This window comes from Lipotes vexillifer, unplaced genomic scaffold (genome assembly GCF_000442215.2).
Source record: "Lipotes vexillifer unplaced genomic scaffold, Lipotes_vexillifer_v1.1 scaffold911, whole genome shotgun sequence".
NCBI lineage: Eukaryota > Metazoa > Chordata > Mammalia > Artiodactyla > Lipotidae > Lipotes > Lipotes vexillifer.
In genome coordinates, this window is record NW_006781377.1 from 1,839,187 (window position 1) to 1,857,190 (window position 18,004).

Genomic DNA, 18,004 nt, shown 5'->3' on the forward strand with positions numbered 1-18,004 from the left:
ACTCTGGTCCTAGAGTTCTTGGTTCCTCTCTATGGTTCCAGGGCGAAGAAACGCTGAGATCTTCGGCCCATAGGGACAGGAAGTGACGTAAGGATGGCGGAGGGGCGCGAGGTTTCAAGATGGCGGGGGCTGGGGGGCTGACTGAGAGTCAGAGGTGAAGAGCCCTACGAAGTCAAAGAGGCCGAGAATCGTCCCCTCCCCGCTTCTCACAGTCCCAGGAGCCCAGCAGAAGTGTGAGTGTGCGGGATCGTTCCGCTCCGTTTCTTCATCTTTCCCGCCTCTTCCCGGGGCCCGCGCGGTTGCCTCGGGGACACCAGGCCCTTCCGCCCTGCTGTTCCTCTCAGCATTTGGGGTCTCCGCGATCGCGGACTAGGGAATCCCCTGGGGCGGCGCGGCGTCCAGCGGTCAAGCGGCTGACTTCGCCCGGGTCGGTCAGCGCCGCCTCCTGACGTTGCCCGGTTGGTTGCCTTAGGCTTGATGTCCTGCACCTCGAGGCAGGGTCAACTGTCGCTGTGGTTTTGGCAGTTGCTAATGCTGTTGGCTCCTATGGTGGATCTGGGCTCCGTCCCTTTGTAGCCTCTTTGACTGTTGAGAGTTCCCCTAGCCCCGTGACCCGATTTCCCTATCGCCTCTGCTTTGAGATAGAAAAGTAGTCTGTGCGTGCAGACTAAGACACCAGTGTCTTCTGTAAAAATTTTCTGTACTTCGTGTCTATTCTAGGTTTCAGGTGTGGGAGAGGAGGGTTAAAAACACGGGCCTGAGGGTAATTGAAAGAGGGAGGCAGAAGAGATCCAGGCCATCAAAGATGTAAGAGCTCCTATTTCTGCTAATTTTGCTTGTTTCCGCTTCCTTCTCCCTCACTCCCGGTTTTTCTGAGAAGGAAACCCTTGACAGGGCAAATCAGTTGCCACTGGAACAGCTTGGAAGCTTTTAGCAGAAAGCAAGGCAGTTGAACAGTTGCTGAAAGCCGCATTAACCAATAAACTTGCCTGACAGAATCTTCATAAAGGGAAGGTGTAATTCTGTGGTCTGCTAAAAAATCTACCTCATGATCTTAACCTTTCCCACCCTTGAAAAGTGTCTGCTTTCAAAAGGAAGGAAAGCTATCACCCTTTATTATTGGAAAGAGCAAGTATCAAAAAGCTAAACCTCATTCATTTGGAATAACAGGAAGAAGGGATATAATAGTGTTTCGGTTAATTAAAATGTTGATTTATAAAATAGGTTCCCTCAAACACAGTTATCCCTTTCGGTTACCTTAAAAAATACAAATCAGGAGTCAAGTAGGCATTATTAATAAAATATCTTAATGTTTTTAGAAGATCTCTCATATAATATCAATACTTTATTTTGAATATTTGTGTTTTTAGTTATGGTTTAAGCTTCTGCTTGAGAGTCAGGAATTACATCTGAATTAGAACTAAATCTGAATTAAATAGGCTTAAATTAATGAGTTTTTACTGTCTTAGAGATGATGGGAATACATGCCAAGAAACCATGGAGAGAGGCAAGGCTGAGCTATTTGTCGTTGAGCCCAGATCATTACCCTGTTCCCTTTTTATTCCTTTTTCACCCTACATGTAAATAAAGGGAGGATATAGGAAAAGAACTAATGGCTTCTTATCTACACGGTTTATGTCATATTGTCGAGGCATTTTTTGATTGATTTTTTTCAATTGACGAGTCAGTGCTGTGATCCAGAAAAGAAAGTTAATTGACGACTTAATGATATTCATAGTGGTCTTCAGACCCATTACAGTTATAAATAATAATAGGAATCTAATTTTTTGTGGTTAGAGAAGTTGAGGCTGTCTTTCCTGCACACTAAAGTCAAAACTAGGGAAAGAACAAGGTCTTAATAATCAGTTTCTTTTCAGAGATTGGTAGGAAGAAAATTTTATAAATATAAAAAGGAAGAAATTTTGTAAATCTAGGAAAAATAAGCTATTTTTTTGTATTTGCAGGTTTTTAGGTTTTGTTTTTGTTTTGTTTTTTAAACAAGCAAGTAAACCACACCAGTTGTCAACATGGGACGGAGATCTACATCATCCACCAAGAGTGGAAAATTTATGAACCCCACAGACCAAGCCAGTAAGTGTCCATTAATGTGGAATGATGAAGAAGAGGGGTGGTAAAAATTGTAAGCTTTAGGGAGTGTATTTTATTATTTCTTAATTATAAGATCAGCAGTGTTAGGAGGTGTCAGTTGTATAAAGTTATCTAGTGTTCTAGTGGGCACATGATTAAAACTTTTAAGCATGAAAAAAAATTAGTACCCGTGTTTCTAATTTGATTGACTTGCAAAGTAGAATTGGCAATTCTCTTTGTATTTGGAATTTTAAACAAATTGTTTTGCAAGTTCTTATTTAGTATTTTATGACATCTTTTCAGATTCATAGTTATTTTTTAAGGGACTTAAAAATGTCTTGAGACATTTTTGGTTGACATAATTGGAAGGGTGCTATTGGCATCTAGTGGGTAGAGGCAAGAATGCTGCTAAATATCCTACAGTGCACGGGGCAACCTCCGACAGTAATCTGTATTAAATTGGAGAAAATGCTAATGTTCAGGATTTTAAAGTTTTATATTCTTTCTCTCTCCCTCTCTTAAGGAAAAGAAGCTCGGAAGAGAGAATTAAAGAAGGTACGATTTCAGAAGCATCCTATTAGATATAAATGTAGTTTGGCACATCTTGTTATTTGAGATGAGTGGATTTAGAAAACATTTCCAGTTATTTGCCAGAAAAGATATTTTATGCTTCTCATAACAAACCATAAGATTTACTAAGCCAAAATGCTATACTTAGAAACTGAACTGAAATAATTTTGTAGATGAGCTCATGATGGGTTACTGTAACATGGTTTATTTGATTACCCTTCCCAGTGACTTAAATAAATACTTTAAAAAATAATTCTCCTTTGCTATTTATTATAACATACTGCTTTGTTAGAAGCCACTGAGTTAGTGAATGGAAGTAAATGTGATGATAAATAGCTTTGTACATCCAGTTTCTTGATTATGTAGTTGTTGAGTTTGTGGCAAAAAGCTTCCCCAGAATAAGAAAGGGTTTACTTTTTAGTATCATACCTTAACACATTGAGAGAACCTAGTTTTTTAATAGTTTTCAACTGTTTATTCTGTTTCATTGCTGACATTAAATTTCTGCGAAATTTTTCTGTAATGTATAATTTTAGAATTTAGCTGCAAACTTTGTTTTAAGAAAAAAAAACCCTTAAAATACTTAAGTAACTGCTAAAAGTCTCACAAGTTTAAAAAGAAATACTTGCCTAAGAAAACACTTCTAATAAATAACATTTATCTTTTTGTCTGAACTTGAAACATTTTGGGGAGTAAGAAATTAATTATATAACTCTGTTTCTGGTGGTTGAAACAAGTGATCAGAAACCAAGGAGAAGTTCAAGTTCAGTTTATATGGATTGTTGAAACAAATTGAAACGAAAACTCAGGAGTGTTCCGCTTCTTTAAATTCTGCCCTTTTTTCATTTTTCTAAGAACAAAAAACAGCGCATGATGGTACGAGCTGCAGTTTTAAAGATGAAGGATCCCAAACAAATTATCCGGGACATGGAAAAATTGGATGAAATGGGTAAGAATTTATAAAAGTCTGGATTTTACAACAGGGATAATAGTCTGATACATAGAGGCAGGCAGGTAATAAGTGAAACAGCACAGACACAAGAAATATAGAAAAGCTTATGGCATGTGATGCTTAGATTTAGTTTTAGTGTTAGAAGAACAATGGGGTGAGGGGCTGTTACAAACTGGTAAGCTCATCTAGAATAAGAGGGAAGCCATTATTTAGCTTTAGCTAATTGTTTTTTATAAGTTAACAAAAGCCCGGTTTGGCTCGCTCATTTTTGAAAGAGAATACAAAGTATGGATTTTGAAATCACCTTGGGGTTTTTTTTGTTTTGTATTTCAACATTGGCAACTACCATGTAAATCTAAATATTGGGCCACTGTGAATATAAGGCAATTTCCCATCTTTTCCAATGAGAAGATGCAAAGATAATTGACCACTTAGTAAGGATATAGAAGAAATCAAATACTTAAAATCAAATTTTAAAAACTATCATATTAGGATTTCTTCCTTTTTCACACTTTACAGAATAATTTTATCCAGTCTCATCATGTGCATCTTCAATATCACTGCTTTGTCATAACTGGAATCACATGAAATAATTGCATGTTGTCTTTTCTTGTATCTGAGTTGCTTGAGAATCATCTGTGATGCTGCCATTGGAAGTTTTATCCTAACTCACAAAAAAGTTTCTTTAGTTTAACCAAAACCTCTTCAAAATAGAATGCAGTTTTACCAAGTTCCAAAGATCCTATAACATATTTAATTAACCTTTACTTCCCTTATTTATATACTTTATACTTGCACGTATGTGAGGGAAAATATCCTAGAAAGTATTTTTAACAGAACATTATACAATTAAGTAAAAGTAGGAGTCAGAATGGTGCAAAGTGGCTTTAGGTAGTTATAATTAATACAGAGGATGAGTCACAAAATGGATTCCATATTCAGCCCATTCTCTTAACTTTAGAACATGGAGTTTTTCATTTTCCTTTTTTTAGTAGCTTTCAAACATCCAAAAATAAAATAGTCTAGCTAACTCCATGCTTTTCAGCTGTCAGATTTTTGCCAATTCTGTCTTCTGCCCCCTGCCATTTTTTTTTTAAATTGCATGTTAAAGTGATCTTTACAAGTTTTGTTTACAAAGGTTTCCAAACAAGTTTGGTGGATTGCCTAAAAAACAGAGATAGTGAGTAAAAGAGATACAGTGGAACTTCTCAATGATGCATTAAATGAGGTTCAAAAAAATCCAGTTACGTGGGGTTATGGTATTACAAGCTTTCTGAAATAATAATGTAATGTATATGTATTACAATGTGTATTATATTACAATAATGTAATGTATTACAAGCTTTCTGCAGCCAGCCTGGGCAAGAGTTCTGGGTCAGGCTGTATCATCTCGCGTCTTTCCCAGTTCAGCTATAACTGATTCCACTTGTTGCCTGTTCTAAATATTGGTAGGGACAATTCCTAGCCCTAGGATGTCAGGATATTACCTATTGAATGACCCCAAATTGTATAGTAATAACTGAGGTTTATTGAGCTCTTACCTTGCTACATACCAGGTTTTTTCCCCACGTTTTCATTTAATCTTCGTGACAACTGTTTTGGGTAGATGTACTGCCCCTATTTTACAGATGAGGAAACTCAGGCACAGAGACGTTATGTACCTTTCTCAAGGTTATACTGTCAAGAAGTGACAGAGCTGGGATTTTAAAGTCAAGCATTTAGCACTTTCATTAATCACACTAGGAATAGTGTGGTTTGAGGCCATACTTCTGGTTTTGAATAAGTCATCAAGGTTAATAGTTAATAGGATTTAAGAAAGACGACAATTAAGCTTGTGATTCTTTTAAGAAAAAGGGAGGAACACTATTCATCAGAGCTCTAATTACAATTTATAAAACTCAATACAAACTAAGCAGAAAAAAGTATACCTTGACTCCCATAATTGGGAAATCCTGGAGGGAAGCTTGTCTCAAAAACCTGGATATCATTAGCAAGACTGTCCATCTGTCTGACCACTCTCTGTCAGCATACTGCTAGTGAATTTCTTGGTATAGAAGGTGGAATATGTGTGTGGAATTAGTGGTGGTTGAGAGATGAGGCCATAGACCGCTCTAGTTTTATTTCATTCCTGCTTATGAGAGCATCTCTCTCCCATATTTAAAATCTCAGAGGAGGACCTGGTCCCAATTTGGATCGTATGCCGATTAATCTCTGAGTCAGTTACTGGCAAGGGGGATGGAGGGAGGCAGGTTTGGTTGACTAGGCAGGCCTGGGAGTCCTGTGCTAATCTCTCTTGGTCCCTTTTGGGGACCTAAAATTAAGCCCCATGTTGAACACATGGGAGAGAAAGGCTTATATTGTAGCTAGACAAGGAACACTAACCCATATAAAAGTAGTAGTTGAGTGGTAAGCCAGACACCACTGGATATTTTATTTGTGTTCTCATTTGATCATCAGAGCTTGATTGTGAAGTAGTTGATGTCTCCATTTTCCAGATGAAGAAGCTGAAGATCAGAGAATTCAAGTAAAATGCCAGAGATCTCAGAATTAAATGACAGAGCCAGTGTAGCATGTAAACCCAGGTTTGTCTGACTGAAGCTTCACTATATCAGGTTGTTAGCATAGAGGAGTGAAAATTGATTTTTATTACAATGATGATAAAGTCAATTAGGTGACATTTCTTAGAAAAGAAAGTAAAATTAATGACCTTCTTAAAGGGGTGGAATTTTAATAAATAGTGCATTTCTTTTGACAAGAATATATCTGGTGTCTGGATCCTTTTGGAAAGTTTTAACATATAAGGAGATTTTTATTAAATGATATAGCCTATTGATACCTAGACAAAGTGACTTTTTTGTATTTAATTTCATAATCTGCTCTTTTCTCTCAGAGTTTAACCCAGTGCAACAGCCACAGTTAAATGAGAAAGTGCTGAAAGACAAGCGTAAAAAGCTACGTGAAACCTTTGAACGTATTTTACGACTCTATGAGAAAGAGAATCCAGATATTTACAAAGAATTGAGAAAGCTAGAAGTAGAATATGAACAGAAGAGGGCTCAACTTAGCCAATATTTTGATGCTGTCAAGGTAATCAAGTTTCTTCAGAGCTAAATAAAACTTTATGTTTAGATCTGCACTTAAAGTTGTTCATGGGAGACCTGATCGTGTTGAACCACCTCCTCTTGGCAGTTTCTTGTCAACTAAACATACACCTACCCCATTAGCCAGCAAATATAAATCTGTGTATTTATACAAGAGAAATTGATCTACCTGCTAATACAGTAATAGCTGAAGAGTGGAAACAGCCCAGCTGTCCATTGAGAAGATAATGGATATGCTGTTATCTATTCATAAAATTGAATACTACTCAATGATAAAAAGGAATGATCAACTGATACTCAAAACAACATGAGATTTAAACCAATTTTTTTAATGGATAAATCTCAGAAACATGCTTTCCTTTCTTCATGGTTATTCCATTTGTATGAACACCAGGCAAAATTAATTTATGGAGGAAAGATTTTGTATCAGTGGTTGCCTTGAGACAGTGTTAGGGATTGATTGGGAGGGAGTATGAGGTATATAGCATTTGTCAAAACTCATTGGATTTGTACATTTCATTTTAAATTTTGCCTCAAAATAAAAATGTAAAAAAAAAAACAAATGGTATAATTTTGGTAAAGTAGGTAGTATGGGTCCCATTTTACAGATAAGGAGGCTAAGGTAACTTGCTTAAGTCATATAGCTCATGTGACAGAAATTCAGCAAAGGCAGACTAATTTTAGAGCCCACACTCTACCACTGAATATATATTATTCCGAAGTTTCAATTGATTGGCAGTCTTTAGAAATGTTGACTTGCAGCTTTGTATTCTTGTTTTTCATGATATTTGTGTTAGGTGGAAAGCAAATCCAGGTTCTGAAACAGCTGATGTTGAATTTTTAGTGTTGAGTTTGGGGATTACTCTTATCTATTGAAAGATTCTCCCTGTTTCAGAATGCGCAGCATGTGGAGGTGGAGAGCATTCCTTTGCCAGATATGCCGCATGCTCCTTCCAACATCCTGATCCAGGACATTCCACTTCCTGGCGCCCAGCCGCCCTCCATCCTTAAGAAGACCTCAGCCTATGGGTAAGGAAGTGGTAACAGAGTCAAATGGCGTGTAGTAGAAGCATCTCTTGACTGTCCTGTGCCAAAATTAATGCAGTGGGAAATAAAGGACAGTGGGGATGTAAGCAGTTCCTCATTTGATTAGATATGAAATGAGAAATCCTTTGAAAATTGTTCAGAAGAGGAAGTAGATACCTCATTAATGTGATTACTGTACATTTTCTTTACAGACCTCCAACTCGGGCAGTTTCTATACTTCCTCTTCTTGGACATGGTGTTCCACGTTTGCCCCCTGGCAGGAAGCCTCCTGGTCCTCCCCCTGGTCCACCTCCTCCTCAAGTCTTGCAAATGTATGGCCGTAAAGTGGGCTTTGCCCTAGATCTTCCCCCTCGTAGGCGAGATGAAGACATGTTATATAGTCCCGAACTTGGTAAGGAGTTCCTTTTGCTCTTAGAACCTTTCCACTATCATTTTTTACGTTGGCTGTTTAACCATCTTGTTCACCACCCTCAGAGCTTGGGAAATAAATGAGGATAGCATGTACATACCAACAGATGGATGAATCATAGAATCTACCCAAGTAAAAGCAGCATGCATAAGGAAGTATGGAAATGTTTGTTGTGTTTTAAATTAGACTTCTTGAAGATGTCACTCTCTTACCATCAATTCCTTAAGACTTGGATAACTTGGATACCTGTTTCCCTTTTAGCTTTATCATTTTCAGATGAGAGCATCATTGTATACAGTCACAATGATTGTGTATGTGCATGTCTGTATATAACCTTAGTAGAATTTGTTTTCAAATTTGAACCTTTTAAAAAAAAATCTTACATTATCAAAAAGAATTTAAAACGATTGTCAAGTGAAAATATTGTCAGACTATATGAATAGCTGAGATCATACATGGAAATTTTTAAAACAAATTATTTTGAGTTAAATAGCCTGATTTTCTGTATTTGGGGGTACCATGTAGTGGAGGATCCACATATATAACTTGTTCCCGGCTTCCTCCTCCCTTTTCAGCTCAACGGGGTCATGATGATGATGTTTCCAGCACCAGTGAAGATGATGGCTATCCTGAAGACATGGATCAAGATAAGCATGATGACAGTACGGATGACAGCGACACTGACAGATCAGATGGAGAAAGTGAAGGGGACGAATTTGTGCACCGTGATGATAATGAGAGAGAAAACAATGAAGAAAAGAAGTCAGGTATGTGCAGGTGAAAATTCCATGATATTGATCAATAAGAAGCACACAAGCTGAAGGTCCTGATTTATTAATGGATCTGTGAAGGTAATTGTGAGGTCCTTGAAAGGAAGGATCAATGCTTTATATTTCTAAAATCTCAAAGTTGTTGACACATAGTAAGTACTAGATGGATAATTATGAGGGGGAAAAAAATCTAAGCAGTATATGTAATAAAAAAGCCTATGTGGTAAAGTCCACTTTTGGGGAAAAAGATAGCTATTCTTAGCCATTCAACAGCATAAAGATGTCCTGTCATGGGTATGTATAGGAAAGAGAGAATAACCACATAATTGTATCAAGAAAACCACATGGTTGTTTTTAATGAGTCTGTTTAAATATCTACATTCAAAGCCCTTTAAATTTTCTGTGCTTGTGGTATCTTACATGAACGAGACCATAGTTAACATAAAGGTACACCTGTGAGTGGAGTCATGATTTAATGGAAACATGTCATACTTATAATGTGTGTTATGTGTTTGTTTGATTATGATAAATTCAGACTGAGTTACATATACTTTTAGAAAGAAGCTATGGCATTCATCAAGAAAACTTACAAAATGTATAGTTTGTCACATTTCAGTAGTCTTGGAGCTTCTTTGGCAATTGTTTTTGCAGGCTGCAACACAGTATATATTAGTAATACTACTGATATTAGTATTAATAATGATAAATTTTTCTCCGGATATTTCTTAAGAATGATTATTGGAAACCAGAAAGCTAGTTTAAAGGGGTGGATAGAGCTGGTAATGAAAAATGATAGAGGACACTTTAGGTAGGACCTAGTACTTTAAAATATCAATAGAAAGTTGCTAGAGCCACAGCAGTTCTTTTTTTCTCTAGACTGCGGTCATTTGCCTCATTTTCCTTTTTTTCAGCCAACTAGTTTTTTTTGTTTGCTTTTTTTTTACTAGTTAGTTTTTCTTATATATATTCATCAGTGCACATGTGCTGGAAATGGTTATCCTAACTATAATTTGACATTCAGCTAATAATTGAGTTTCTACTATATTCAAGGCATTTTTTTAGACACTAAGGATGCAGAGTAAATAATACTGAAGCCCTGCCCACGTGGAACTTCTATCCTCTAAATGTTTACCATCTAAGAATAAGAATGCTCTAATACTGCACCGTTTAGCATGTTTAGGTGTCTAGTGGAGAGCCCTTGTCAGGTTAAGAAGTTTCCTCCTAGTCTAAGTTTGCTAAGAGTTTTTATTATAAATACTTTGTAAGTATCTGTTGGGGTGTTATTATTTTTCTTTCAGTTGTTTATTGTAATGAATTACATTCATGGCTTTTCTAATGTTAAACCATTTTGTATTTCTGGGACCAATGCTGCATGTTTATGATGTATTTTTCTTTTATTGAATTCAATTTGCTTGTATTTTATGTTGGCCAGCAGGTTAGTTTTGGTATTAGGGTTATGCTAGCTTCAAGTTGTGGGTAGCATTCCATCTTTTCCTGTGCCCTTTTACAGTAAATTTCTGTAACTTAAAGTTTGGCTGAATTTTCTCATAAAATTATTTGGGCCAGGTGCCTTTGAGGGGCTTGATCTTTGACTACCATTTTAATTTTTTATATTCTGGTCTTATCACTTCTTTGACCAATTATAAGTAATTTATATTTTTCTAGAAAATCATCTATTATTTTAATCTGGGTGTTTGATTTTATTGGCATAAAGATGTTAATAGTATTCTTTAAATTTTTTAAATTTGTAACTTTGAAATCACTGTAGCATATATTTACCATCAGTTGGCATTTGATTTACTATCTTTAGTATGGCTGTGTCTCTCTGCCAAGTAGTGGGAAACAATTAAATCTAGTACTTTATAGCGTTTGTCTTACAGTAGGCATATACTGAATTTTGCTGATCCCAATCCACTCCGCTCTCCCTTCTCTGACCCTTTAGGTCTGAGTGTGCGGTTTGCAGATATGCCTGGGAAACCAAGGAAGAAGAAGAAGAAGAGCATGAAGGAGCTGACTCCTCTTCAAGCCATGATGCTTCGAATGGCAGGTAAGGCAGGGAAAGAACAGTGAATCACCTTTTGGTATTTCCTCCTGCCGGTTGCTTTACATATATTTTCCTATTTAATATGTCAGCAATCAAGTAATAAATCCTTGTTTTTCAAAAGTCAAGGTTTGGAGACATAATCCTTGTTTTTCAAAAGTCAAGGTTCAGCTGCCCAAAGTTACGTGACTAGTAAGTAGTTGGACTGGCATTTAAGTTCAGGTCTGTCTTGTTCTAAAACTTGGGCTCATTCCACTCTGCTACACTAGCATGGATACGTAGAATACTATTCTGTTCTTGCGTTATCTGAGTATTGTATTGAAGAAGACTTGATTGTTAATTTTAAGAAAACATTTATTGAGCATGTGTTTCAGGCATCGCTGTTTTACAGGCTGTAAGAAATGAGTCAGCTCCATGTGCCTGGTTTAAAATTTCTTTCAGGTCAGGAAATCCCTGAGGAGGGACGAGAAGTAGAGGAATTTTCAGAAGACGATGATGAAGATTCTGATGATTCTGAAGCAGAAAAGCAGTCACAAAAACAGCATAAGGAGGAATCTCTATCTGATGGCACGTCTGCTTCTTCACAGCAGCAGGCTCCTCCACAGTCTGTTCCTCCTTCTCAGATACAAGCACCTCCTATGCCAGGACCACCTCCTCTTGGACCACCACCTGCTCCACCTTTACGGCCACCTGGACCACCTACAGGCCTTCCTCCTGGACCACCTCCAGGTAAGCACTTACACGTTGTAAGTAAATAAGTCTAAATGTGGTTAAAATGAAGTTATTTAAAAAAATATACATCATTAGTGTTGATGATTTCTTGTTTCCTCCTAGTGTAATTCCCTAAGAAATCAAGATTCTCAAAGGATAAGCACAACTTGCTCATTCCTACAACATTGTTTGCAAGTCATAGTACTTCTGACAGCCATCTTTTTCTCCAAAGCTCTTCCTTTTTCAGGGTTAGGCAGAAACCTGGAGTATGTAACTGGGAGTTTCTTTAGTATTAGGTTTTTTTTGTTTTTTGGGGGTTTTTTTTTGCGGTACATGGGCCTCTCACTGTTGTGGCCTCTCCCGTTGCGGAGCACAGGCTCCGGATGTGCAGGCTCAGTGGCCATGGCTCACGGGCCCAGCCGCTCCGTGGCATGTGGGATCTTCCCGGACCGAGGCACGAACCCATGTTCCCTGCATCCGCAGGCGGACTCTCAACCACTGCGCCACCAAGGAAGCCCAGTATTACTTTTTAATACGACAAGTTGACCCAGTTCTGAGTTGGTAGCAAGCAGGACTAGAGCACAGTAAATACTGTTGTGTATCCTTCTTTGGTTGGGAGTTTTTGGATATCAGTGTAATCATTATAGTTAGAGACAGAGTCATCAGTATTAATCAAGTCTTTGGCTTAAGAGTTTTAAAAAGTTTATTTACAATTTGAAACAACATGTAAAACTTGTTTTTGGATATCAGTGTAATCATTATAGTTAGAGACAGAGTCATCAGTATTAATCAAGTCTTTGGCTTAAGAGTTTTAAAAAGTTTATTTACAATTTGAAACAACATGTAAAACTTGTTGGCTAATTATGATTTTAGTCCTTCATCCTGTAGTCAGCCAATTAAATCTTCAGTTGAGTTCATCCTCTTCTGATTGGTGCAAAGCAAAATTACCTTTCTTATGACATTCTCAGTGGTCTTTGTCTGTATATCTTAATGAGTTTCAGGGGATCCTTAAAGCACCCTGCTCTATATTCCATTTTCAGCTTATATTGGAACCATTTAAGAAGTCTCATCCTCATATGTTTCCAGCCCAGCAGAGCTGTGATTGAGAATGCATTTTGTCAGTGCTGGGAAATAAAGAGAAATGGTCCATAATAAATGTTGAAGTTAACCTGACTTCAGGTTAAAGTGATAAGTTAAACTAAATCTCAGTCACCTTATACCACAGTTACTACTTCGAATATATTTGTTTGACATTAACTAATCACTTTTCTCTTTTTAGGAGCTCCTCCATTCCTGAGACCACCTGGAATGCCAGGGCTCCGAGGGCCTTTACCCCGACTTTTACCTCCAGGACCACCACCAGGTCGACCCCCTGGCCCTCCCCCCGGTCCACCTCCAGGTCTGCCTCCTGGCCCTCCTCCTCGGGGACCCCCACCCAGGCTACCTCCCCCTGCACCTCCAGGTGAGGCATTGATTTCTATGACAAAAACTTGTCTACTATATATCTCATTTGCTCTAAGACATTTTCACATTTCAATATCCTGAAATCAAGGGGTATCTTAAAATGGTGTTTTTTATTTGCTTTTGGCATAGATTGAAGTTGAGTTCTTCCAGATGGTATTTGCCTTTGATTCTACCTATCACATGAGGGACTTTTTCCAGCCAGAGAACACTTTGGATTCAATTCTTCATTTAAGACTCTTTTTTTTAGGACTACACTTAGAATTGTGAAGTAATGCCATACATCTGCATGAGTATCCACTGAGTTTACAATCATAAGGGAGATGTTTTTTTCCATTCTCTTTACCCAGTATCAAGGTTAGATATGCAAATTTTCTTGTGATCTTCTTAGATGTGACAGGTATGTAAGGTTTACTACACTGACTGTCTCAGTTTAATGTGAAGGTCTCCTTTTAAGCTCTTCAGCTTGGACTTGAGCTTTTTTTTCTCTCAGTGGTATTTGGAATAATTATGAGTCTGTATAAGCAATAGCATCTTAGGTTTGATGAAATTTGGTATTTTATAATCACAATCTTAAAAGAGGCATTTGGAGAAATTAAATCTGCACTTCCTGGTAAATGATGATGGTATGTCTGAGCCAACAATAAGACGTGAATTCTTTTCCAGTAATGGTGACATTTTGTGATTAGATTTTCTCATCCCAGGGTTAAAATTATATTTCCTATCCATTGAGTTACCTTTTGAGAGGGAGGAGTGTTGTGCAAATCAGTAAATAACGGATGGGAATCAAATCCCCAACCTTCGTTCTGATAGCATCTGCGATCTACAGGTAGAATAGAATCTTGGGCTGTCAAATTTCAGATTTGACAGTTTGAGACCATATTTGAAACCAGTTGATATTGTTAATTTTACTTTATAAGTTTAAAGGAGTACATTATTGAGAGAGGAAGAAACATAAGTATAGGGATACAAACAGAAGGTGAATACTGTTTTATAAAAGATATTCCTTACTATCAGAATATATTCCTGAGTTTCAGATAGCAAACAACATGATTTATTTTCTATAAATTGTCCATTTAAAAAAATTGTCAACCTATGTTTTTAACATCCTTAATAGTAGTTAAATTTTATTCTTGTGCTATTCATCTTCCTGTTTTCTCCTTCATTTAGGTATCCCTCCACCTCGTCCTGGCATGATGCGTCCACCTTTGGTGCCTCCACTTGGACCTGCCCCACCTGGGCTTTTCCCACCAGCTCCTTTGCCGAACCCGGGGGTTTTAAGTGCTCCACCCAACTTGATTCAGCGACCCAAGGCGGATGATACAAGCGCAGCCACCATTGAGAAGAAAGCCACAGCAACCATCAGTGCCAAGCCACAGATCACTAATCCCAAGGCAGAGATTACTCGATTTGTGCCCACCGCACTGAGGGTACGTCGGGAGAATAAAGGGGCTACTGCTACTCCCCAGAGAAAGTCAGAGGATGATTCTGCTGTGCCTCTTGCCAAAGCAGCTCCCAAATCCGGTCCATCTGTTCCCGTCTCAGTACAAACTAAGGATGATGTTTATGAAGCGTTCATGAAAGAGATGGAAGGGCTGCTGTGACAGCTTTTGATGCTAGAACAGGCTTCTGTTCACATCAGTGGTTCATGGAGAGAGAGGCCCTTATTCAACTTAGGTGAAAGAGCCACTTTCACTGTCAGGGTATTTTTAATTTCAGTTCAAGGAATATCCTAAAGTTTAGCCTTGTTCAGAATTTACTGTATATAAAAGAGGGTATTTCATTCAAAATAGATTGGTTATTGAAGCAGTGCTGCTAACATCCATCCCCTTTCATACCACCATTTTCATCCCACTTCTTCCCCCACTCCAGTTCCTTGGAAACTTGTCATCAAGGGGATCTTTGTTACTTATTTGTTTTGATTCTCTTCTTGTGTGCTGTGGGCACTGGAGTAGAGATTTCTAAAAAACCAGTTTATTTCACCCCATCTTGCCTTTCATGTTTGAGTTATTTTTAATGCTTTCTTGTAAATATTTTGTAATATTGTAGTGAAATGGGTCACAATGTCATTTCCTAATACAAAGCAAGATATGTGGGAAGAAAATGTACAATTCTTTGATTAAAATTATTTCCCACTGACCTAAACTTTAAGTGTTTCATGGAATAAATAAATAAATATTCTACACCAAGACATCCTCTGTGTTACTGATAACATATAAACATAATATCTGTTTTATGGGCAGAAAAGAAGCAAGTATTTAAAACTTGGGATTAAGGAACTACCATTTCTAGTATGGAATGAGAATTTTATTGAAAATGTGGTTAACACGTTAAGTTTTAAATTTTAAAGGATGAAGGAGAGATAATTATTTTCCTTTACGTTTATTATATATTAGCTTTGGAGAAATTGAGAGGGTTTATATATTGCTAAAAAGATGAGTCTTCTTCTCAAAGATTACTTTCTTCTCCAGAGCTCTGTGAACTGATACTAGTGAATGGCAAAAGGTTCTTTTAAATCATTTCTAAACTATCAGCCAGAAAAGGCTGCTACTTTTTCTTTTTTGAATTTGTCATTTATATGAGCCTTTATTATTAGAAGCACAGAAAATGAATGAGAATGCTTAACACTTTTAATTTGCATTGATACTTTCTTTACAAAGTGTTTTAATAACTAATACCTATCCAGTAATCCTGGGGAGGTATTTTCCCTATTTTACAGAGGAAGGTATTGGAACTAAAGGGCTCGTGTTATTAATCCAGGCACCCATAGTGTGTATTTCATACACAAAGACACACACCATATGTATACACACAGTGAGACAATCTATGCATTGCGTTTAGGCTAGACATACCTGGTCTTACTTTCACGTTGTATCTTTTTTTCTTTTTTTTTTTTTCTGTCCACTTAGTAGTCACCCCAGTTTTTTGCTTTTATTGATTTTATCTTCTAATATATAGTGTCAATTCTTTCATTTTTTTTTAAACATCATTATTGGAGTATAATTGCTTCACAATGTTATGCTAGTTTCTACTGTATAACAACGTGAATCAGCCATATACATACATATATCCCCATATACCTTCCCCCTTGCGTCTCCCTCCCACCCTCCCTATCCCACCCCTCTAGGTGGTCACAAAGCACCGAGCAGATCTCCCTGTGCTATGTGGCTGCTTCGCACTAGCTGTTTTACATTTGGCAGTGTATATATATCAACACTACTCTCTCACTACTTTGTCCCAGCTTACCCTTCCCACTCCCTGTGTCCTCAACTCCATTCTCTACGTTTGCATCTTTTTTCCTGTTCTGCCCCTAGGTTCATGAGAACCTTTTTTTTAGATTCCATATATATGTGTTAGCATACGGTATTTGTTTTTCTCTTTCTGACTTACTTCACTCTGACTAGGTCCATTCACCTTCCTACAAGTGACTCAATTTTGTTTCTTTTTATGGCTGAATAATATTCCACTGTATATATGTGCCACATCTTAGGTTGTTTCCATGTCCTGGCTATTGTAAATAGTGCTGCAATGAACATTGTGGTACATGACTCTTTGAATTATAGTTTTCTCACGGAATATGCTCAGTAGTGGGCTTGCTGGGTCATATGGTAGTTCTAGTTTTAGTTTTTTAAGGACTCTCCATATGTTCTCCATAGTGGCTGTATCAGTTTACATTCCCGCCAACAGTGCAAGAGGTTTCCCTTTTCTCCACACCCTCTCCGCATTAATTGTAGATTTTTTGGTGATGGCCATTCTGACCGGTGTAAGGTGATACCTCATTGTGGTTTTCATTTGCATTTCTCTAATGATTAGTGATGTTGAGCATCCTTTCATGTGTTTGTTCGCAATCTATATCTTCTTTGGAGAAATGTCTATTTACGTCTTCTGCCCATTTCTGGATTGGGTTGTTTGTTTTCTTGATATTGAGCTGCATGAGCTGCTTGTATATTTTGGAGATTAATCCTTTGTCAGTTGCTTCGTCTGCAAATATTTTCTCCCATTCTTAGGGTTGTCTTTTCATCGTGTTTATGGTTTCCTTTGTTATGTAAAAGGTTTTAAGTTTCTTTAGGTCCCATTTGCTTATTTTTGTTTTTACTTCCATTTCTCTAGGAGGTGGGTCAAAAAAGATCTTGCTGTGATTTATGTCAAAGAGTGTTCTGCCTATGTTTTCCACTAATAGTTTTATAGTGTCTGGCCTTACATTTAGGTCTGTAATCCATTTTGAGTTTATTTTTGTGTGTGGTGTTAGGAAGTGTTCTAATTTCATTCTTTTACATATAGCTGTCCAGTTTTCTCAGCACCACTTATTGAAGAGGCTGTCTTTTCTCCATTGTACACGCTTGCCTCTTTGATCAAAGATAAGGTGACCTATGTTCATGGGTTTAGCTCTGGGTTTTCTATCCTGTTCCACTGATCTATTTTTCTGTTTTTGTGCCAGTACCATACTGTTTTGATTATGGTAGCTTTGTAGTATAGTCTGAAGTGAGGGAGCCTGATTCCTCCAGCTCCGTTTTTCTTTCTCAAGATTGCTTTGGCTATTCAGGGTCTTTTCTGTTTCCATACAAATGGTGAAAATTTTTGTTCTACTTCTGTGAAAAATGCCATTGGTAGTTTGATAGGGATTGCATTGAATCTGTAGATTGCTTGGGTAGTATAGTCATTTTCACAATGTTGATTCTTCCAATCCAAGAACATAGTATATCTCTCCATCTTTTTGTATCATCTTTAATTTCTTTCATCAGTGTCTTATAGTTTTCTGCATACAGGCTTTTTGTCTCTGTAGGTTTATTCCTAGGTATTTTATTCTTTTAGTTGCAAAGGTAAATGGGAGTGCTTCCTTAATTTCTCTTTCAG

General features: G+C 37.5%; 1 protein-coding gene across 1 annotated transcript; it reads left to right on the forward strand.

Annotated features, from left to right (window-relative positions):
• Nucleotides 1-2,027: 2,027 nt before the first annotated feature.
• On the forward strand, nucleotides 2,028-14,754 carry WBP11 (WW domain binding protein 11). The gene is made up of 11 exons (XM_007454628.1): nucleotides 2,028-2,091; nucleotides 2,612-2,643; nucleotides 3,514-3,607; nucleotides 6,501-6,697; nucleotides 7,607-7,740; nucleotides 7,950-8,149; nucleotides 8,743-8,934; nucleotides 10,880-10,984; nucleotides 11,420-11,707; nucleotides 12,969-13,151; nucleotides 14,321-14,754. Exons 1-11 carry the CDS (start codon nucleotides 2,028-2,030, stop codon nucleotides 14,752-14,754), a joined length of 1,923 nt encoding a protein of 640 aa, XP_007454690.1.
• The last annotated feature ends 3,250 nt before the right edge of the window (nucleotides 14,755-18,004 follow it).

What these genes read in the sequence shown, in the direction of transcription:
- WBP11 (XM_007454628.1), top strand. Translation starts at nt 2,028, where the DNA reads ATGGGACGGAGATCTACATCATCCACCAAGAGTGGAAAATTTATGAAC. An exon ending in CATGATGCTTCGAATGGCAG is followed by an intron (nt 10,985 to 11,419) that starts GTAAGGCAGGGA and finishes AATTTCTTTCAG; the next exon opens with GTCAGGAAATCCCTGAGGAG. An exon ending in TCCTCCTGGACCACCTCCAG is followed by an intron (nt 11,708 to 12,968) that starts GTAAGCACTTAC and finishes TTCTCTTTTTAG; the next exon opens with GAGCTCCTCCATTCCTGAGA.